The sequence below is a fragment of the Neofelis nebulosa genome, chromosome 2 (genome assembly GCF_028018385.1).
Source record: "Neofelis nebulosa isolate mNeoNeb1 chromosome 2, mNeoNeb1.pri, whole genome shotgun sequence".
Taxonomy (NCBI): Eukaryota; Metazoa; Chordata; class Mammalia; order Carnivora; family Felidae; genus Neofelis; species Neofelis nebulosa.
The window spans coordinates 27,577,759-27,600,401 of NC_080783.1; the positions used below are offsets into that span (position 1 = coordinate 27,577,759).

At 38.5% G+C, this 22,643-nt stretch overlaps 1 protein-coding gene and 1 long non-coding RNA gene across 2 annotated transcripts; one reads left to right on the forward strand and one right to left on the reverse strand.

Annotated features, from left to right (window-relative positions):
• Positions 1 to 3,208: 3,208 nt before the first annotated feature.
• LOC131499180 (uncharacterized) lies at positions 3,209 to 6,522 on the forward strand. The gene is made up of 4 exons (XR_009255759.1): positions 3,209 to 3,320; positions 3,584 to 3,719; positions 4,942 to 5,086; positions 6,342 to 6,522. It is a non-coding gene; the product is annotated as an uncharacterized LOC131499180 (long non-coding RNA).
• A 249-nt stretch (positions 6,523 to 6,771) lies between these two features.
• On the reverse strand, positions 6,772 to 9,440 carry LOC131499171 (gamma-crystallin F). Its single transcript, XM_058707015.1, has 3 exons — positions 9,332 to 9,440; positions 8,998 to 9,240; positions 6,772 to 7,111 (listed from the first exon to the last, which is right to left on the reverse strand). Exons 1-3 carry the CDS (start codon positions 9,338 to 9,340, stop codon positions 6,839 to 6,841), a joined length of 525 nt encoding a protein of 174 aa, XP_058562998.1. The 5' UTR covers positions 9,341 to 9,440; the 3' UTR covers positions 6,772 to 6,838.
• Positions 9,441 to 22,643: the final 13,203 nt, after the last annotated feature.

Here is a 22,643-nt window from a genome sequence, read left to right on the forward strand (position 1 = left end):
TTATTTATTTATTTTGAGAGGGAGAGAAGGAGAGAGAGCACAAGCAGGGGAGGGACAGAGACAGAGGAAGCATTGGAAGGCATTAAGTGTAATCTCGTCAATATGTAACAGAGACATTGGAATTCAGGTAACCAAGATTTTCTGTTCTAACTTATTGCTCTATTGTTTTGTTGTTTAGTGATGGCAACTCATTGGATAAAACCAATCCAATAGCAGAAAGATTAGATTGGTATAATTTGTAAATCTAATATTGTCAACTTTAATCTCAAATACAGTCCCTTTAATATAAGAAAAGAAAGAAAATCAAACTGGCATTTATTACGTGTTGGATAGGTAGTATTTTCATTTTTCTTTATACCTCCATTTGACTGAAATTCATGCTTTTCCTACTATCTTCAACAAAGCAAAGTGTTCCACCATGAATTACCAGGCAAATAGAGCCATCAGTTTTGGTGAGGAAAGGAAAAGACAAGCACAATCATTGAACACCCAGTCTGCACTTGGCCCCATGCAAGGCAAATACAATGCAATATTTCACTCTCTCTACTTGACAGACAAAATAATCAAGACTTATAAAGGTTTGATAGTATGCCCAAAGGCACACGTCTGTGCCTGGAAGAGCAAGAAGCCAATGCCAATGCTTTGACTCCAAGACCATCCCCAATTCACTCTGCCACGAAACAACTTGCACTAAAACGCGTTAGACTAACGTGGACGTGTTCTTACTGGAGCTAAACTATTAGTAATTAGGAGTGCCATTTAAAAAAATACAAGGCACAAGGGCACGATTAAAGACAAGAACATGGGCAAGGCACACATTTTTATGTAAATTGAGGAATGTGTGATGTCTTGTCCTCCGATAATGCGTGTTCCGAGGGTGGTGGGCATGTAGCCTGAGACTCTGGGAAATTAGTTTCCAAAGTGCTCCACTGCCTACATTTTCACAAAGGAGATATGTGGACAACAAAATAGAAAACAAACTCTGAATCCTGCAGACAGACATACTTTTTTCTGCATTCTCTTATTTCCCTCTCTGATCTGATAGTGGGTTTGATTTGGCTCACATCTGGCATAAGCTTGTGAGTGAACATAACCAATGGCTATGTATTGCGCGTGGTCCTCTTGGGTGAAATGCACACTACTTGTAAGGCTGAACTACTATCAATGTGTATTTGTTATGAATCAAAGTTTTCAGTTTTTCTCTTTCCATTTAATTAGTAAGTATGACCCTGAGCTCCTCTCCTGGCTAGAGTAAAGCTTCTTCATGAGACTAATCAGTACAGGTAACTCTTACTAAAGTAACTCTTTACCTCTTCGGGGCTGTGTAGAGTTTATCACTTTGTTACTCAGAGTCTTTTATCAAAACTCTAGTTTCCTCCACTGCAGAGAATTCCTTCAGTCAGCCAGCCTGATAGCATCTTTCTTTATTGCTACAAATGTGGCTGGGTGAAAATAATTGCATGTCAGAACAAACAGAAACTTCCCATTGCCCTCATCTTGTCAAAAACGTACTTGAATTGAGCTTTGAAGACCAGCATATAATTTGAAAAAAAAAAAAAAATGTCCCTTTATGATATGGCGTTTTCTTTGCCTTTGATCTATCAACATTTATTCAAATAGAACAGTATGCAATGTCCAGGTTTTTGGCTGGGCATGTTAATGAATAGTTAGGTTCTCTGGGTTTTATTTTTCACATTATATTCCACATATAGCTACTCTCATCCCGCTACTTGACAAACATTTTCAACTATTTCTGCAAAATATCAGAGCCTGCATTTTGAAGGGGAAAAAAAAAATCTCTCTTTGAACTCCTCTATAACTGAAATACAGGATTTCGCCGTCATCCCATATTTGGAACAAGAACTTATTCAAAATCTTATAGATGTGTCAGGACCATTGATAAGTTAGAAGCATCTAGGTCCCTCTTGTTTAATTATGCTTCCTCCCAGACTAGATTCCAATTTCAGGGACTGTCAAACTGGACTCCATCTTGTCTGATTTTTTCCCCAGTAGTTGGAAAAGTAGAGTGAATAAATAGAAATGGAAATAGAGGGACATTCCAGCATCAGTGACAGTGGCTTCCAGGAGGTTCCACTCCTCTTTCTGACGTTCCACTATATGTACCACTTTTACCTTTTTAGCAGATTGAGGTTTTTCTCATCATTACAATTTCTATAAAATCTGGTTCTTCCCCTAAGTACTAGCAAGTGATCCTGTTCAGAAATGGCTAAGGTACTGATCTGGCCAGGATAAAGTCAAAGATAAATATATTTTAGACAGTGATTTTTCATGCTTTTTGTAAAATCTATAACAATGTCAACAGTGTTTGAAAAGTTAAGGGATGTATTAAAAATCTTTTTTTTTCTTTTAGAGTTTGATTGTTTCTCTCCTTCAGTTTATTTGATTTGCTTCATTTTTTGTACAAACAATGAATAATTTAAGAGAAGAATCAGAAAATATATACAAGTAAACTGACAAAATAAGACATACGTAATCTCATCTATATGGAGACAACCACTTTAATATCATATGGTATATTTTGGTGAAATTTCCTTCTATATACACATATATGCATATATGATTTCAGATCAATTTTTATACACATTTGTGTGAAAACACACGTAATTGTAATATATCGAATTGTATTTTAAAGATTTATCTTTGACTGGAAGATCCATTTTATACAATATTTTTAAATGACTCCATAGTTTTTAATTTATAAATGTATAGTCATCACTTAGACAATACTTTATTGTTGGTCTGCATATTACCTAAAATGTATCTCTCTTATAAATAATTCAGGGCAGCCATGACTGAATGAAAATGAATTTGAAATTAAAATTTAAAAAAAAAAAAACTAAAAAAATCTTGAAGAACAGACAAAAGTTATTTTAAAGCATAAAAGTGTGAAACCTAATCCTTGGTTTAACAAATTTTCAAACGGTTGAGCAAAGCAGTACTGGCAATCTTGATTTCCAACTGGTTTCTTCTAATTCATTGTCTTAAGCAATTTGTTTTTCACCAGCCTACTAGGAATTTCTCTCATCTGGGCTCCTTCATCTGTCCTACGCTGTTCTTGTATATGTCAGACAATTCTACGGGTTCGCTCATCATCTCCATGAAGATATCTCCCAAGTCTATAGCACTGGATGTAATCATCAAGGACTTTTCAGGACCGCTCTGTTCAGATGATCAACTCCCCACCTTGACCTTGAGCACATCTCCCCATTTTATGTCCCACTGCAAGACAAAAGTTTAGTGTGAATATGTGGCACAAGACAGTTTTCTTCTCCTCATACGCATCTTACAAAAGTGAAAAGGTGAATCAAGGATGCAAACTATTTTCAGCAATACTGGGAGGAAAGTAAAAAATGAGAATGTAAAATTATACCTCAGTGGTGCTGAAAGCTGCAGGCTCTGTTTTGATGCTGTACAGGGAGAAGAACAGCAGAGGCTGAGAGGCCAGGAGGGTAGAGAATGTGGCACAATGGGGCAGATCTTTGGAAACTCCAGCATGAATTCACTTCCTGTTACTAATGGGCTCAATGGGGAAATGACAATTCTGTTTTCTTTCATGAAACAGGGTGGAGATAAACAGAAGGCCCACAGAGAAAAGATAACTGAAGTGTTTTCTACTACCATCATGTGAGAATGTAAACTGCAGGCTGAACAAGGCCATGTAAGAAAGTGCATTGAGGGAGTAGCCCAGCTTCAGGCTGGTAAGTGGCCATTTCCTGCCTGTCTGCCTATAGCTCTTAGTGCAAAGTTTTGCTTTAAATTTTTTTTTAATGTTTATTTATTTTTTGAGAGACAGACAGAGAGCAACCTGGGTAGGGGCAGAAAGAGAGGGAGAGAGTAAGAAATCCCAAGCAGCTATCAGCGGAGAACCCGACTCGGGTCTCGATCTCACAAACCGTGAAATCATGACCTGAGCCGAAACCAAGAGTCGGACATTTAACCAACCGAGACACCCAGGTGCCCTGAAAAATTTCCTTTTAACTTGGAGGACATGGTTCTATTTGGTCTCTGTGGATAATGAGTTGAACACATGAGAAATGAGCTATGTGAAGGGATGTCCCATGGTCACCAGACTGGGTGGGATTTAAAGGTCTGGTTCCCAAAAACTGTCCTGTATGAAAACCTGTCTCTTTTTGCCTAAAGCATTCTTTTTAGAGTAGATCGTGTCTGTGCAGAGGTGGCAAAGGAGCAGCCCTTAGGTTCAGATGGATCGTATTTTCCAAGTGTTTTAAACTTGTTGAGTCATAATGCCGTTAAGTAGGATGCGTACTTTCCAGTTAGTCATAAACCTCACCACCCTATTAGTATCTACCAACAGCTTCTCACATTCCCATTACCTTCCTGGCCACCCAAGGCATTTAGACTTACCCCTTTTACCTCACTTAGGTCAAGGTACTGTTTCCAGAAAAGAACGTATTAAACTCTTTTATCCAATCTTCAGAAACCACGGACTCACATATACTTTCTCCTTTTTTGAATGTGTTCATTCAATATCACTGGACCTGCTTTGTATTAGGCACACTCTGCTAGATCCTTCAGAAGATATAAATGTGTTTGAGATATTATCCCTAGCTCTAGAAGTTTTAAATTTGGTAGGGGAGGCACTCATGTCAGCTTCCAGAATAAAAACGCTGTAATTGAATGGCCACCACTGAACAGGGAAAGGGATGGGAAAAACTAGCTGAGGAAAGAAGGAGCTTGCCCTCTAGAGTGGAGGATCATTCCTATTTGTTGTTGTAACTTCAGTTCAGTGTAGTTAGTGGAAAATCCACGTGATGAGACAAGGCAGGGACCCATTCCCTCACTGCCTCAGTCCGTGGGAGGTGACCAAGATAACTTCACCGAGTACCTCCTCATAACGGAATGGATGTTTGATGACTATATAAAACTCAAACATGACCTCTGCCACCTTTTCATTTGCAGGTTTTATATAATTCAGTATTCAGGCTGAGCTGTATCTGAATACAAATTACAACTCATCCTTCAGCCTGGGTGTCTGCTCAATAGGCACAGAATGAGAAACACAAATGGAATCTCAAATTTTCATGAAAATGATTGAAAGAAACAGGTAAAATAGATTTCATTAAAGTGAATATATAAAAATACTATAATTTCATTTAAATTCATATGAAAAATAATGAGATCTTTGGCATTCTACTTTTTGTACAAGCCTTTGACATCCAGTGTGTATTTTATACTTAGGACAACTTTGCTTGGGTTCATCTCATTTCAGTGGTCTGGTAATGTCATGTGATGACAGCTGTTGCCTTGGGCAGTGCAGATCTAAATGCTCTTAATGCTTCTTCACACACCTAGGAGCGTGCATGTGTGTTAGGGAAGTAAAATGCATAAAGAATATGACTACAGGGGCGCCTGGGTGGTTCAGTTGGTTAAGCGTCCGACTTCGGCTCAGGTCATGATCTTGTGGTTTGTGAGTTCCAGCCCCGCATCGGACTCTGTGCTGACAGCTCAGAGCCTGGAGCCTGCTTCCAATGCTGTGTCTCCCTCTCTCTCTGCCCCTCCCCTGTTCACGCTCTGTCTCTTAATAATAAATAAACGTTAAAAAAAAAAAAAGATTATGACTACGTTATTCCTCTAATGTTGGAGGTTTGAGAAGCAATGTATTTCCTAGCTGAACATATTCCCTTTTTTTTTTCTCCAAGTAGAAAATCATTTTCAGTGATTCCTTCATAATTGTGGCCGCTCAGCTCACCAAGACCCTATTTCAACAAGAGGTTGCCATTCTCACAATTAAGGCAAACCCCTAATTGGAAAGAAATTTGGTTTTTTTCTCAATTACATGTAAACATCTGAAATTGAGAAGTACTGTAATAGAATACTTAGATTTCATTTGAGGAAATTCATCTGCCTGCAAAGAAATGTTGAACTTAATTAAATGAATAGTGTCCATAAGTTTTTTTTTTTCTTTCTTAGTGCTGTTATTATTATTATTATCAAATGCTGATTCATGAATTAGATGTAATGAAGATTGATTCAAGTTAGGAGACCATGTCAGCCTGGCCAATAATAGGTTTACGAACTTTGCATGATTACATTTCATTTTCCTGATCATGTGTACCTTCTGCCTTTACTTTGTCACTCTGTGCTCATTTTAGCAGAGCATAATACCTGAGGGCTCTGTACCTCCCATAAGTAGAAAAATATCTGGAAGAGTCCTTTGGGCTGTTTATTTAGGTGACACTTTGTTCTTATATTTATGCTCTGGATACATAAATAATAAATCTATTCAGCCGAGTCACATATTTTTAGACCTAAGACATGTCAGATGTCTTAACAAACTTATCTATCTCTGTCTCCCTCAGATGCAACTTCACTTAGCTGTCCCACTTAATGCAATCTCCAAAAGTGAATTCTACTAAGAAACACTAGCAAGAAGGTGGCCAGATGTTTCACCAGCAAGCTCACAGAACAGCTTCTTAGAAACTACTATATGCAAAGCTCAACTGTGTCAGTGACTTTAAAATAAAAACTCATGGAATCACATCACAACCTTATGAGATGAAGAATGTTATCACCCCGAGTTTTACAAGTTGGGAAACTGAAGCCCAGAAATGCTAAGGAATTTGTCCCATCACCTATAGCTAGTAAGGGTTTGGACCAGGCATTTGGGTCCCAGAGGCTGCTCTTTTAACTGCTATCCCATACCACCCTTTCCACTGGTAAGTATAAGTAAATTTACATTATTCCCAGCTTTCTTTCTCCTGAGCCTAAAAGGAAAAGAGGACCACATGATTGCATCAAACACGCAGGAAATATTTTATTAGGTTCCAGATGGAGAATAAGGTGGAGTAAAAATATTTCAGTAGAAATCCATGGCTCTCCTCAAAGAGCCCACTCGGGCACTCGTGGCCCCCCAGTCGTGGTAGCGCCTGTAGTCCCCCGGTCTCAGCAGGTACTGCCGCCCCCGGTAGTTGGGCATCTCGTAGAGGACCCAGTAGCCCTCCAGCACTTGGAAGGAGTGGATCTCACTGAAGTGGAAGCGGTCGTGAAGCGAGGAGCAGTCCTCGGTGATCTCTACCATCTGGCCCCTGTAGTCCTCTCGCTCATAAATCCTGATCCTGTGGGAGCTGGTCTGTGGGTTCAGCAATTAGCAGATGAGGAAAAGTCAGAAAATCTAGCCCTTAGCAACCAGGGACACATCCCCCAGGGGACTGGACATTTCCTTCTCTTTTCTACATCAAAGATGACCAGGGGACTGGACATTTCCTTCTCTTTTCTACATCAAAGATGACAAATTTTAAAGATAGCCAACACCAGGGCAGCTGTGTGCAATTGAATAGGCTGTATACTGCAGAACTGAAGAAGGTGTCATTCGCATAAAGAGACGAATAGTGCTCCCTAGAGCTAGGACCACAACCTATATGAACCATACATATTGGCCCTAGTTAGTATCATTCTTTTTTTTTTTAATGTTTATTTATTTTTGAAAGAGAGTGACAGAGCCTGAGTGGGGAAGGAGCAGAGAGAGAGAGGGAGACACAGGATCCAAAGTAGACTTCAGACTCCGAGCTATCAGCACAGAGCCCGACACGGGGCTCCAACCCACTGACCTGAGCCAAAGTTGGATGCTCAACTGACTGAGCCACCTAGGCACCCTTAGTTAGTATCATTCTTAAGTAATAATTTATGTATATTTTATATATATCATATACATTTTAAATTTATGTTTATTGTATATATTTATTAAATTTATTAATTAAATTTATTATTTATATATTATAAATTTAGATATTATATATCAGTTATATATAAGTAATAATTTATATATATTTATTTAAATAAATTTTTAAAAATGATCCCTGGAAAAAAAAAAGTTATAGTTTTGAATCTCAACAGTATTAGAAGAAGCTAGTGGGAAAGGAAGTCAAGTTGCTTTTCCTTCAGGGGAAGTCACAGACTGGTGGCAATTCAAGAAGAGAGTCCAGTCCAGGCAATCCTAAGACCCTTCCCTTCTCCTTTAAGCCCTGCTTCTCTAAGATCCTGAAAAGCAAGAGCCATCACAAAGATTAGCTTCAATTCTCAGCTCTAGGATATGCTCCTGCAAATCTGCTTTAGGTAATAAACAGGAAATTCTCCCGAGCAATCATCCTGCAGCATTAAGGGCTGCTAGTGAGGAATCTTCCATGGTCAAGGACCCACGTGTACATCACGTGATTTGGTCGCCACAACAGCCCCACACCTGTTTCTTCTTTTAGGAGAAGCTCATGACTAGAGCTCTCAGCGTGTCACGTGGAAGGTCGGGGCAGGCACGTGGAAACCCAGGTTTTTCAGGCTCCTCGTGCTGGGCTGGGTCTTATCAAGGCGTTAAACCCTCCGAGGGGGTTTCAGACGTGGCCGGAGCGGTACCTTTTCCACAGGACTGGGTCGCAGTCAGGTTAGAGAATCCCTAACTGCAGAATTCCAGGCCGCTGGGGCTTTATTTGGGTAACAGCGGGCTTTGCCGGAGCGGCTGGAATCACACTGTCGGCCACTTGTTTTGCCTGATCGGGAAGCAGGGCGGGAGGCTCATGCTAACAGTGGTGGCTGGGGGAGGGGAGGCTTGCCAGGTGCCCACCTCTCACCCTCGTTCCAGCCCTGTGAGCTAGCCGCCTTCACGAGCCCCATTCTACAGAAGAAGAGAGAGAGCCCCAGGAAGTAGCCCAGGCCACCTGATGCAAAGGTGCTAACGTGCTGCTTATTCACCGCCTCGCCTGGGGCATAGACTCTCTGAACGGACCGGGTGCCCTACTTTCTCCCAGTAGAGGTGAGTTTACTTGTAGCAGAGCAGAATGAACTTTTAAAAGAGAAGCGTCCCCTCGCATACTTCTGCAATGGAAGGAAAGCTTAGAGATGTTGACAAAGGAGAGGAGACCATGGCGAGAGGCAACCAAAGGAGGCCGCCACCCTGCACGACGAATGCCGCCTCTGGAGCACCCATGTGGCTCCGGGGCTCGGCGGGGCCCGCGGGGCCGGACTCACGTGGGGGATGAGGCGGCAGGAGCGGACCGCGTCGCTGAGGCCCATCCACTGCTGGTAGTCCGGGTAGTCCCCGCGCCGCAGGAAGTACTGGCAGCCCGAGTAGTTGGGCTGCTCGTAGAGCATCCAGCAGCCGCTGTCCACGCGGATGGAGTTGCAGCGGCTGAAATAGGGCTGCAGGTTCGGGTGGTCACTGCTGCACTCGTAGTGGCGGCCCTGGAAGCCCCGGTCCTCGTAGAAGGTGATCTGCAAGGCAAGGGGAGGAAAGGCTCAGAGGCCTGGCCCCCAGCCCCGGGGCGCGGGGGCCCCTCCCGGCCTGCGGCTGCGCTGGGCTCACCTTCCCCATGGCTGGTGGATGGAGGTCAGTGATGGGCCGCCGGCGCGCGGGTCTATATAGCACGAGGGCTGCTGCGTTGGCAAGAACAACACAAAAGGGGCCCGCGGGGTGAGGAGGGGATTTTCTCTCGCTCTTTTCTACATAATGACGGCGGGGGTGGGGTGGGGGACTTATTGTATGTTTCCTCTTAGACTCTCCAGTGCTTTCGAACTGATGACCCGCGTTAAAACTGTCACTTGGTGCCTGTGGGGCCTTTAAATGAAGCCTGTTTAGGAATTTGGAACTGAGCAAAGGCCCTTAGCCAGTTAATAATTGTAATGAGGTATTTGGGTTATCTTTTACAGTTTCAAAATGATCTCCTTTTTGACTACCAAGGCCGGGTAGTGACTGAGACCGAGGTCAGCATAGGCCCCAGCATGAGGCATCTGGATTAGAGAGTATTTCCTTGGTGTGAGGGTCTGAGCAGGGACAAGAGCCGCCTCCTCCACAATACATTTGAAATTAGATGGGATTTCCCTCCAAGAGGTCCCGTCTCTGAACCTACAGGCTGGCAAGTGGCTACAGCAGATATGCTGACACACTTGAGGAGGGGTGACAGGGGCTTGGACCCCGAGGAAGCGTGCTTACACTGGCCTCTGCTCTGCTCCCCGGACACTGGGCGGGATCAGGGCCATCTCTGGAGCCTCAGCTGGGGCACCTCTGGCCAGGAAACCCTCACCTTTGAAATTCATGAGGTGCAAGTTTGTTGTTCTTACTCTGTAGCTTTCTATTTAATAATTTTGCTAAGTGCTAAGCTTATTTGTTTGGATCTAGCTGCTAGTTAATGTGCAAATATAACAAAATTTTAAATACCACAATTTTGCAAGGCTTTTGTCTTCTCTACCTTTCCCAGCCCTGGGCAAGCCATGGTTGCTAGGTAGTTAAGGCTCTGGCTCCAGGGGCTGGAGTCTTCTTTCCTCTGCAGCACGACCAACCCACCCTCCCCTAGCAGTTCCTGATGCCCTACTCTCTTTAGAGCAGACTTTCTCAACCTCAGCACTATTTGACATTTTAGACTGAAAAACTTTCTGTGTGGGTGGCTGTCCTGTACATCGTAGGTAGGGTATTTAACAACATCCCTGTCTATTACACACACTGGATGCCAGAAGCATCCTGTTCTGCTTCCCCAAGTTATGACAACCAAAAAATGTCTTCGGATATTACCAAACATCCCTGGGGGGGGGGACACCCCCCCCTTGAAAATACTGATCTAAAGGTGCGAACCATATACCTAAAGTTCTCCCATTAGATACTCCACTGCCTTAATAGGATGGTCTGTAGACTGTCGGGAACTGTAGAAATTCCGCAGAGATGCTCTGGAGCCACTCAGACAGCAAGTTGGAGGGAAAGGCAGAGTGCCCCTGATCTTATCCCTTCACTGCAAACTGAGCATCTTCACTTGGATCTGTTTTGTATAAACCTTATTTGACAACAGAGTTTTATCACTAGCTAAGAATAATTTTTAAAAAATAAATATTTGAAAACCATTGATTTTAGGTACTGTGACTCTCACAATGCCTACTGACCACAGCACATGATAAAATTGTCATCCTTTTTTGTATCAGTGTAAATGCATTTCCCAGGACGGCTAGCTAGTTCCTCATGAAAAGATCTTGGGAGAATCAAACATAAGCCTGATAGATTTCGTTGTGATAAAGTCTGGAAACATTGGATCATGGCATCTTGCCAAAGAGAACAAGAATGAGGTGGATTCCACGTGGAATGTTCTGGACAACCAGAGATTAGCTTATGAACAGTGGGCACAGGAAAAAGGGTTTGAAGAGCTGGCAGAGAGAATGTGCTAAAACTGGGCTCAAACAAATTCAGTCTGGTCCAGAAGCTGATTTTAGTTTGGGGCTCTGTTTTGAAGGTTTCAAAATATCCTTTATGGTCAGTATCTGAAGATGAAATTAGGGATTTATTGGTTTGTTTACTTTTTTTTAACTCACTAAGGATCATTTCAGTTATTCATGATGCTTTTTAAATTTCAACTTTAGTACTGAGTAGATTCCTTTTTTGTTTGGTTGGTTTTTTTAGAGAAGGAGAGAGTGTGAGCAGGGGAGGGGCAGAGAGAGAGGGAGACACAGAATCTGAATCTGGATCTAGCTGCTAGTTAATGTGCACGTATAACAAAATTTTAAATACCACAATTTTGCAAGCCCAATGCAGGGCTGAAACCCAGGAACTGTGAGATTGTGACCTGAGCTGAAGTCAGACACTTACCCTACTGTGCCACCCAGGTGCGCCAGGAGAGAGAGAGAATCTTAAGCAATCTCCACACTCAGTGTGGAGCCCAATGCATGGCTCAATTCACAACCCTGGGATCATGACCTGAGCCAATATCAAGAGTTGGACACTCAACCGACTGAGTCACCCAGGTGCCCTTGAGTAGTTGCCTTCTTAACTAAAACTTTCCAGGACACTGAAAATGAATAACACCAATTTCTATATTAGGAAATCTGGTGAAAGACTTTATAACTGTATGAACAGAAAAGGACAAATAGTGTGGAGACACGGGCACATAGCTTAACAGGAATATGTTTTCATCTCATCTCCGAAAGTACTACTAAGGCACTTAAGCTTTATCTCCAAGCTCTTGAGGGAAAAAAGCAAAGCACGAGAAACAGCCCTTTGGAAAATAATGCAGAGTAAAATGGGAATTGAAGCCCTGCAAAAGAAAGCATGTGATACTAAGTATGTTGGCAAGAGAATATGAAAAACTTGAATCACCAGGGTCTTTCTTCTGAAGATGACATGTTTTCCCAAAAGGCTGTAGTAAACTTTCTTCCAACTGACTGCTCTATTATTTAAGCCTTTTGATCAGTGTTTATTTTCCCTAAACAAGTATCAAATAATGAATTTCCAAGTAATTGTATTCTTTCCTGAAGTATTTTAAAGGCAACTTGGGGATTAAATATTACAGCCAACAAATTATGTTTCTACTCCAAATCACAGGCTATACAATGACATTCTGTAATTGGGTTTGTTTCAGGAAGAGGCACTGCCCTCCCCCAACACTGATCACAGAGAAGTACCAAGGTTCTCAAATGAGCCATGCAGAGAAATACAAAGTGTTATTAGCCTGATCATTAATCAGTTGAGGCAGGAGTGACTCTGTCCATCACAAATGTCTTTTATCAAAGTCTTACAAACCGTCTGCATATTTAATATAGCTATTTGCTTTTATTGAATTTGCAGCATTTTTGCAGATAGCAGAAAATAAAGGCAATTCATGCTTGATCAGTTTGTGAAATGCAAACCGTACAAAAACATGGGTAAAAAAATCCACCCCTCATGTTAGCATGCTAAAAGAGATGGTAAAAATAAAGTTAAATTTCCAATTTCAGGTCAATAAGAAAAAGAAGAAAGAAGAGGTATATTGCATCCTATGGATTTTAAGAAATTCAAATTCTAACTACATGTGTGATTATGTATATAATATATATTTAAATAATGAAAAAGAACTCTGACCCCAAAATGCCAGATGAGAAAATAAAGTTACAATTAAAGATATGGGATTATTTTTCCTATTTGAAGTGGCTAACCTATTTTTTTTGCCAAAGGATTAAAATGTAATACATTTTAAATATCTAATTTCAAGTATATCAATAAAACCACGAGAAAAGAAATTTTAAAAATAGGGGGGAAATTTTAAAAATAGGGGGCAAGATTGCTGAATTTTTTTTTACTGGAAAAATTTTAGCCATTACCTTTCTTTATTAAATAGTCACTAACAGTTAAACTAGGAATGATAGCACACTTCTAACTGAAAAAAAATAATAAGGTTTAAGCAAAATAAAAACATAAGCCAATAAACATTGCAAAAAGTGATGATTCGTATCTTGCCTTCCATTTCTTTGTGCTGTTGTTACTAATGTGTAAGAAGCATCATCCCTTTGACGGAATATAAATAAGAGAATCTAATAATAGTGTTGCCCAGAGAAAATCTTTGTAAATTGTTTTCTTTTTTTCCCTAAGAGCTTTTTGTATATCAACATTAAATAAGTAGTTATGTAGATCAAACCTCAATAAAATAAAGTCTGCATTTTTTTTTCTTAGAAGGAAAGTGAAAAAAAGATACTTGTATGGTTGGTCTACATATCTAAAAAATAGCAGAGTGGTTTTTTGTTGTTGTTTATAATAGGAAAATTCAAAACATATTGGCTGCTAGAACAAAAAATTAATACTAAATTCTAAAATTAAGCAATGTTGGAAAAAATAAAAAATAAAAAAAAAAAAAAAAAAAAAAAAAAAGGGGCGCCTGGGTGGCGCAGTCGGTTAAGCGTCCGACTTCAGCCAGGTCACGATCTCGCGGTCCGTGAGTTCGAGCCCCGCGTCAGGCTCCGGGCTGATGGCTCGGAGCCTGGAGCCTGTTTCCGATTCTGTGTCTCCCTCTCTCTCTGCCCCTCCCCCGTTCATGCTCTGTCTCTCTCTGTCCCAAAAATAAAAAATTTAAAAAAAAAAAAAAAAAAAAAAAAAAAAAAAAAAAAAATAAAATTAAGCAATGTTGGTTACTAAAACCCCACAACAGAATGTGTGATACTATACTTGAAAACCTAGAGGTTGTGATATATAATAATATAATGTATGACTAGAATACATTTTGTATATTTTCAGCTCTACAGTAGTAAGTAACTCACAAAACCTCTGTGGTTTCCTTTTACTAACAAATGAGGGTGTTCAATTTAGAGATTCTGGAGACGTTCGAGGTCATCTTTAACACATAAAGTTCTATTCATCACGACACAAGGAGAAAAAAGTGTAAGCAGGGGCAAAAGAGCAGGACTAGTTTTTTGATCCTTTTTTTATTTTAAACTGAAAATTAGGTTACCAAACAAAAGATGTGATAGACTCCCTGTTGTTTTCTCAGCTTATTATTTAATTTAACAGATAAATTAATTGTTTATTTATATGCAAATTACCTTAACAGAGAACTATTGATCCTTAGAGAAATTTATTTCATTATCATCCTAATGTTGAGACCATTAATTCACCTTGTCTTCGAGAACATAAAGCAGCAGCTAAATTAACTGATTATTTCTTTCCACAGTCCCACTCTAGCTAATATCTAATTTCTAAAATTTGCCTTAAACACTATTTTCTTTCTATTATTTTTAAATCATTTCCATCAGAACAAAGTACACCTCAACTATCTAAACTGGAATTAAATCACCATCATTATAAACCCTCTTCAAAAGAGAAGTTAAGCTTTATTCTTTTAATTATGATTCAGAAAGAAAAGTTTACTCTTAATGTTTATACTACTCTTTGTGCAATTCCGTTCTAGGTGATCAGAATATATCCGCACACAAAGCAGGCAAAGACTTCCACCTTTTTGAATTTTATTCTTTTTTTAAATTATTTTTTAAGTGTTTATTTTTGAGAGACAGAGAGAGAGAGGGGGAGAGGCAGAGAGACAGGGGACAGAGGATCCAAAGCAGCTCCATGCTGACAGCAGAAGAGCCTGAGGTGAGGCTCAAACTCACAAACCATGAGATCATGACCTGAGCCAAAGTAGAAGCTTAAGGAACTGAGCCATCCAGGTGCCGCTTGAATTTTAGTCTAACCGAAGGAAGTGGATCCTGAAAGTAGTCAAATAACCTAAGTTTTATTTTTAAATGTGGTAAGCCATGTAAAAACTGGAAAGAAAGGAGGTTTTCCCACACTGGATAGTGGGATCATGAACTGATTTTAGCCCTCTGGGAGCTCCTAGAACCATTTAACCTGCTTTTTTCTACAGTTGATTCAGCATGATGAAATATTCTTACATTTCCCTTTCCATATAACTATTTACAGGTGTAGCAATCAACCCTGCTTCTTTATTAATCTTATCCAATAACAGAGAATGTCATCATTATGTTTGTTTAATATATGTTCATTCAAAAAACAGATCTTTTGAATATTCCCTTACCGAATTCCAAATTAATATTGTTTATTGACAGGATTTATCATAAAGGGGAAGTCAGTAACAGGTTAATACACAATAACTCTTATAGACTTTCTTAGACAATTCTTTACGAAAGGCATATTTTGTTCAATTTAGCCAAACTTGTGTCATGCTATAAAGCATTCATTGTATTAAATATTAAGACTAAACATATATACTGATGGCCAGTGTATTTTTAGTGACTCCTGACTTTGGAATGCTAAGGAAATAAAGAGGTTTTTCTTTTTAACTCCTCTGTCAACTCTTCAGAAAGTAAACAATTCATGAATTAAGAGAGTTACTTTAGAAGGTATAGGAATTCCTTAGTAGATCAAAAGCTAAACATGGTGCTTAACTAAAATGCTTTGTAAAACTTGAAGACAAATCCATGGAGAGCTTAATATTTCTATTGTAAGTGCATAAAATATCACAAAATGGCAGCCAATCAGTTTAAAAGGTTTATGAGGATGAGATTGGGGAAAACCAGACCAGTCAACTAATGGCCCCAGATAAGCTCAAGCAGATTCTTGCCAAAATCCTCAATGAAATATCTCTGTTGGCTGGGTTATTAAATGCTTAAACTTTTCTAGGAGAACAGAGGATGTGGCAATTCATTCTGCATTTGTAACATATAATTTGGGAAGAGTTCTAACTGTGGGTCACAGACTAGAATGTTGTCCTGTGGTAGTCTTTGAGCATCTCCAGGTAGACTTTATGCAATTGTCTTTTTCTGTGACTTACCAATATGTACTTGAAACCCTGTGTTTATTATCTGTATGGATTAAAGCATACCTTTTTTCAAAATGGCTAAAAATATATTGAATTCTTTATCCCTACTTGTTCATTCTGATTTATATACTCAATGATAGGTAATGCATTTTCTTAGATGGTTATTACTGAATTATATACGGATTTTCTTCTTACATAGAAAATTCACTATCTCCATCATTCTTAATTCACTGTCCACTCTAGATATAGAGTCAAGTGACTGCTAATTCATGATTCTCAGGAAAAGAGGACAATTGCAAAATTGCTTCCATCAAAGACATTAGGATTGTATTCCCCTTGACACTGTATCCCTTTATTGTCACATCTTTCCTTTTCATAGTTTGTTTGTTATCCCTTTTGTCATCATTTCCCTCATTACTACTTAAATTTTTATGATTTAGCCTATTATTTTTCCTTGTATTGATAAAAAATCTTTTCTCAATTTGGCTTTCCCTAGGGACAATCCCTGTCCATAATTCAGCTCTCTCGATCTGTTTATAGTGAGACTAATTTTAATTGATCCTCGAATGCATTTTGTGGGGTTAATGGTTAACAGACTTTTCTATATGTACGCCTCTCAAATGTCCTTAGTGGATAATGTTTCTTTCCAAATAGTCTGAAGGGAGAGGTCCTTTCTGGTGGAAAAAAATGTCTTATCTTAGCTGATGCAAAAAATAATACATCCCATCTCCAGTGGACACAATAAATTCATTTATAATCCTTTGGTAATTATAAAGGCTCTTCTTTTGGCAAACTGGTGGTGATGTTCATGGGAAGAAGGAAGATCTACACAACTGCTATCATTTCATATTTTACCTGGATTAATGTTATGGGTAAAGTGGAACAATCTATAAGCAAAAAAGTAATGAATGAATAAAAAGAATAAAAAAGCAAACAAATCCTGGCTATTTAAGGTAAACTCAGGGAGTCATTAGAACTTACTTAGTGATTTTAATGGGACCAGAAAAGATGCAAACTGCATTTTATAAAATTCATCACAGAAAACTAGTAATTCATGGGTTCTGGGACTTTTCACATAGGTGTAAAAACATGAAAACAAGAAGCTAAAGTAGAAAGTTCGTGGTTGTGGCAATGTCTTGATTAGAAAAAATGCAAATTAAAATTTGGATTTAGATTATTGGTAAACCAAATCATACAAGATATGTGCCCTCATGGAATTTATAGTCTGAAATGTCTTGCCTGGAAGCTGAGACAAGAGTATGTTAGACAAAACAAAAAAGTGTTCTGTTTTTGGAAGGAAGATAGGCAGGCTACCATTCAGTCAGTGACAGGCAAACCAAATTTTAAATTATTTAAAAACATATTTTTTCTTATTTTTTAAACTTCCTGATTGTAAAGATTGAGAATGAGTGCTCATGTAAATAAGTTGGTGGGAATGTAGAAAGTTTTATTTTATAATGATTTCTTTTTTTTAACATTTATTTATTTTTAAGACAGAGACAGAGCACAAGTGGGGGAAGGGCAGAGAGAGAGACACACACAGAATCCAAAGCAGTCTCCAGACTCCAAGCTGTCAGCACAGAGCCCAATGTGGGGCTTGAACCCGTGAATCATGAAATCATGATATGAGCCGAGGTCGGATGCTCACCGACTGAGCCACCCAGGCACACCCATTTCTTTTTTTTTTTTTTAATTTGTCTACTTTACATTCTAAATCACATTGTAATGCATCATCAAAAATTACATTTAATAATATAACATAAAAAAATAAAGTTTCTTTTCAATTTTGTAAGGAACAAAGTATTAGATTCCATCTTCCATATGGAAGATTCTGGTTGCCTAATTTTTATCTGGGAAGGATGATTGGAAGTCTTCTCCAAGTGAAAATTCTTGTTATATATAAAAGTGTAATAATAAAAATATAAATGGTGAATATTTAAATATTTAAATTAAATATATAAATAAAATATATATATTTTACTTATATTACCTTCTCACTTATAAGTCTCTTATTTATGGCACTAAATTAGGGAAAACTGAGGCAAAAACTCCATCCAATCTTAGAAATTGCACATTTTATACTATTCACTGTAACTTTTAAATTAAACACCTATATGTTTATAACTAATTTCATTTTTAGGTCTTTTCATCATGTGATTAATAGATACGGAAAGATCAACTGATATTTGAAAGTTATTATTTTGATAGACATACTTGAAATAGCTTTTAATTATTATGTGATAAAATAGCAACAGCACAACATTTGAGAGGAAGGGATGGATTCTATTTATATGAAGCAGATTTTATCATAGATATATTTTGTTCTAAACCTCAACACAAATTAGATGTTATGTTTTTAATTTATTTCGTGGAAATTATCCCCAAAGGAAGAGAAAGTTGGGAAAGGTAGTTGGAGGGGGGCACAAGATAGTGCAGGATTTGCATTTCATTTCATTTGTATCTGAAAAAGAACTTGTATCAAAATATTCAAAGAACTCTTACAAATAAACACCCAAAAGTCAAATAAACCAATTAAAAATATGCATAAAACATGCATAAACTCTTCACAAACGATGTAATACAATCCAACAGTCACAACAAAAAGTGCTTAAACTCTTAATTCTTAAGGAAACACAAATAATACCCATAAGTCATTGTTAATACTCTTTATTAGAGGGAACATATTTTAAAAGCTGAACATTTCTAGTGGGAGGTAGTATTTATAACCAATTGGGGAAACCATTTGAAGTTTCTCATAGAGTTTATCTTGCTCCTGCCCTATGACCCATTCTATATGGGTCATATTATGGGTATACCCATTTTATATGGGTATATATTATATGTAAGAGAAATGAAAACACCTATCCACCCAAGATTCGGAGAAGTTTTCTTCTTAATGGCTCCAAACTGAAAACAGCATAAATGTCCCTCAAGAGAAGAATAAAGAAATAAATTTTGTTACATTCATATGAATACTATCCAAAAAGGGAGAAAGAATGAGAATGCAGAGAACCCACATGCTCAAGTATACTTGCCAATAGATTCATCTATGACTGGTTACATTTATGACTGATTACTGACTGGTCATCACAGAAACAAGATCACTCAAAAAGCAGAGGAGGATATAAGCTTTGGATGCCCATCAATAGTGATGGCTTGACTCTATCCCTTCTGTGTGCACTATAAATGTGCATACTAATAAGTCCTGCACAATCACAAGATGATCACAGTGTCTGGCTACCTTCACGTGGCTCAGAGCCTGGTAGTTTTAAAATGGTTAAATTCTGTAAATAGACAAGGGATTCTCAACTTGAACATGTGGATGGACGGCAGGCAACCAAGCCAAGAACCTCCCACAATGAAAAGAAAATGTTATCATATGCATTTAGAATCATTTCTACATAGAGAAGCTTTCATCAGAGGCTTTGACAGTTATGAATTGCTGATACTAAAAATTAATGGTGGTCCCATTAACGTACCTTTTCAGAAAAGCCACTGTAAACTCAACAACTACCTATAGAAATAATGTTCTCAATTTTCAATAAGTAATGAGCAATATACCTTCAGTTTTCCAATGCTGTTCATGATCATTAAATATATTGTTTTAGGGGCACCTAGATGGCTCAGATGGTTAAGCAGTGAAGCATCTGACTTTGGCTCAGGTCATGATCTCGCGGTTTGTGGGTTCAAGCTCTATGTCGGGCTCTGTGCTGACAGCTCAGAACCTGGAGCCTGCTTCAGATTCTGTGTCTCCTCTCTTTGCCCCTCCTCTGCTCGTGGTCTGTCTCTCTCTGTTTCAAAAATAAAAAAACATAAAAAAATAACAATATATATGTATATATTGTTTTAAATTCATTTGATTGAGTTTGAATTTGCACTTCTTAACCTTTACCCCTTTTAGGTGCTCAATTACATGATTTTTGAAAAATGCATACTGTTCTATAACGACCACCACCGTCATTATATACAGCATTTGCAAATTGACAGTCCTTTTAAAAGGCACTTTAAAGGGGCGCCTGGGTGGCTTGGTCGGTTAAGCATCCGATAAGCATCCGACTTCGGCTCAGGTCATGATCTCACGGTGAGTTCGAACCCGGCGTCAGGCTCTGTGCTGACAGCTCAGAGCCTGGAGCCTGTTTCAGATTCTGTGTCTCCCTCCCTCTGACCCTCCCCCGTTCATGCTCTGTCTCTCTCTTTCTCAAAAATAAATAAACGTTAAAAAAAATTTATTTTTTAAAAAGGCACTTTAAAGATGCCACTCTGTTGTCTTTTCACTTCCTTAATTTATTTTTTTTTAATACTTATTTATTTTTGAGACAGAGAGAAAGTATGAGTGGGGGGAAAAGGCAGAAAGATAGGGAGACAGAGAATCCCAAGCAGGCTCCATGCTGTCAGTACAGAACCGGATGCAGGGCTTGAACTCCTGAGTAGCAAGATCATGACCTGAGCCGAAACCAAGAGTTGGATGTTTAACCAACTGAACCACGTGCCCCTCACTTCCCTAATTTCTAATGAAAAGGCTACTATCATTCCTGTGTTTATTCCCTTGTATAAAATGTGTCTCTTTTCTCTGATGGCATTTAAAATTTTCACTTTATTATTTGGTTTCAGCATTTCAATTATTTTATGCTTTGGAGTGGTTTTACTTCTGTTTATTCTGCTTCAGGGTTATTGATCTTCTTGGATCTGTGTTTTAATAGTTCTCATTAAGTTGAAAGTTTTAAGTCATTATTTTTTCTAATATTTTTATACCTCGCATCACCTTTTGGGATCCCACGTACATATTTATCAGACTGCTTGATATTGTCCCCCAAATTACTGAGGCTCTATGTTTTTTCAGTCTTTTGCCTCCTTGTCCTTTATTTTAGCGTACTTTATATTGCTGTGTCTTTGAGTTCATTGATCTTTTCTTCTGAAGTATCTAATATGCTTAGTTCCTATCCAGTGTAATTTTCATTTCAGATACAATGTGCTATATATCTCTAGAGGTTCCCTTGAGTCTTTTTTATAACTTAAACTTCTCTACTCTTTATGTTCATTTTTTTTGTACTGTCTTTAATTTATAGGACACATTTATAGTATCTCTTTCTTAAGTGTCTGTGCCTGCAATTCCAACAGTGCTATCATTTCTAGGTCTGTGTCTATTTACTGATTTTTATTATAATTATAAATCATATTTTTCTGCTTCATGACATAGCTGATAATTCTTGATTGGATGCCAGACATTGTGAATTTTACATTTTGGTGCTAGGGGATTTTTTTGTGTATGTTTGTTTTTGTTTTCTGCATATCTTTGTTTTATTGTTTTTTAATGTTTATTTATTTATTTTTGAGAAAAAGCATGAGTAGACAAGGGCAGAGAGAGAGAGAGGGAGACAGATAATTCCAAGCACGCCCCATGCTGTCAGAGCAGAGTCCAATGTGGGGCTCGAATTCAGGAACCGTGAGGTCATGACCTGAGCCGAAATCAAGAGTGGAATGCTTAACCGGCTGAGCCACCCAGGTGCCCCTGTTTTTTGCATTCATTTAAATAATCCTGCTCTTTGTTCTGTGATACAATTATGTTACATGAGTCAGGTCAGTTAGAATTTTAAAGGATTACTTTTAAGTTCTCTGTGGACTATACCGTTACTCTATATTACGCCTTTTTTTGTTTGTTTTGTCTTATAGGAACAGGAACTATAACTATGCTGGTGTGATCTTTGGAATCCTGTTGGCCCTTAGTGGCAAAGTGCTTACATAGAAATTTGAATTTGTGTAAGGCTCAGCACAAACCAAAAATATTAAGATACATTATGTGTATTATTTCCCTGATTCCCTCAAAACTTCACAATTTTTTTTTCTTTTATATTTTATGGATAAGACTAAAACATCACTATGAGGCACCTGGGTGGTTCAGTCAGTTAACTGTCTTGACTCTCGATTTCAGTCATGATCTCACAGTTCCACACTACCAGCACAGAACCTGCTTGGGATTCTGTCTCTCTCCCTTTCTCTCTCTTCCTCTCTCTTCCTCTCTCTCTCTCTCAAAATAAATAAAGATTTTTAAAATCACTATATTACTTCATATAGTTGTTCTAGGGATTAGATGTGAAAATAATCTAGTAAATTGCCTAACTCCTAATTGCTCACAAACTTCTGTTGAGTGTCATTAATTATCCAAGTTAATGGCCATGCAGCCAATTTAGAGAAGTGGCTTCCATGATTTTGGTAACTATCCAAATGTAGACACATTGCCTGGAGAGCATCAGGCAGAACACAGAGAGTCTCCCAATTGTCAATGGAGTTCACTACACTAAGCAACATTTATAGCCCAGCAGACCCAGTGTTCTAGACTATGATTTTTGTTTGTTACTGTGAACTGTTGCAAATGGAATTGAGAATCTTCTGATCAGATACCTTGAAACTTCCTCTAGTGCCTCACCCTCATGCCTTTTTGGAAATGTGCACAAACCTTAGTCTGAGGAGATGATTTTCTCATTTTTGAAGTCTTGTGAAGAAGAATCTCAATTTCATGTGGCAAAAAATTTCATGCCCCATAACAGTTTAGGTCAGGGAATGCCTCCTTGAGATTAAAACTTATCTTTTCCATGTTCAGTAGAAAAAGACCCTGTTAAT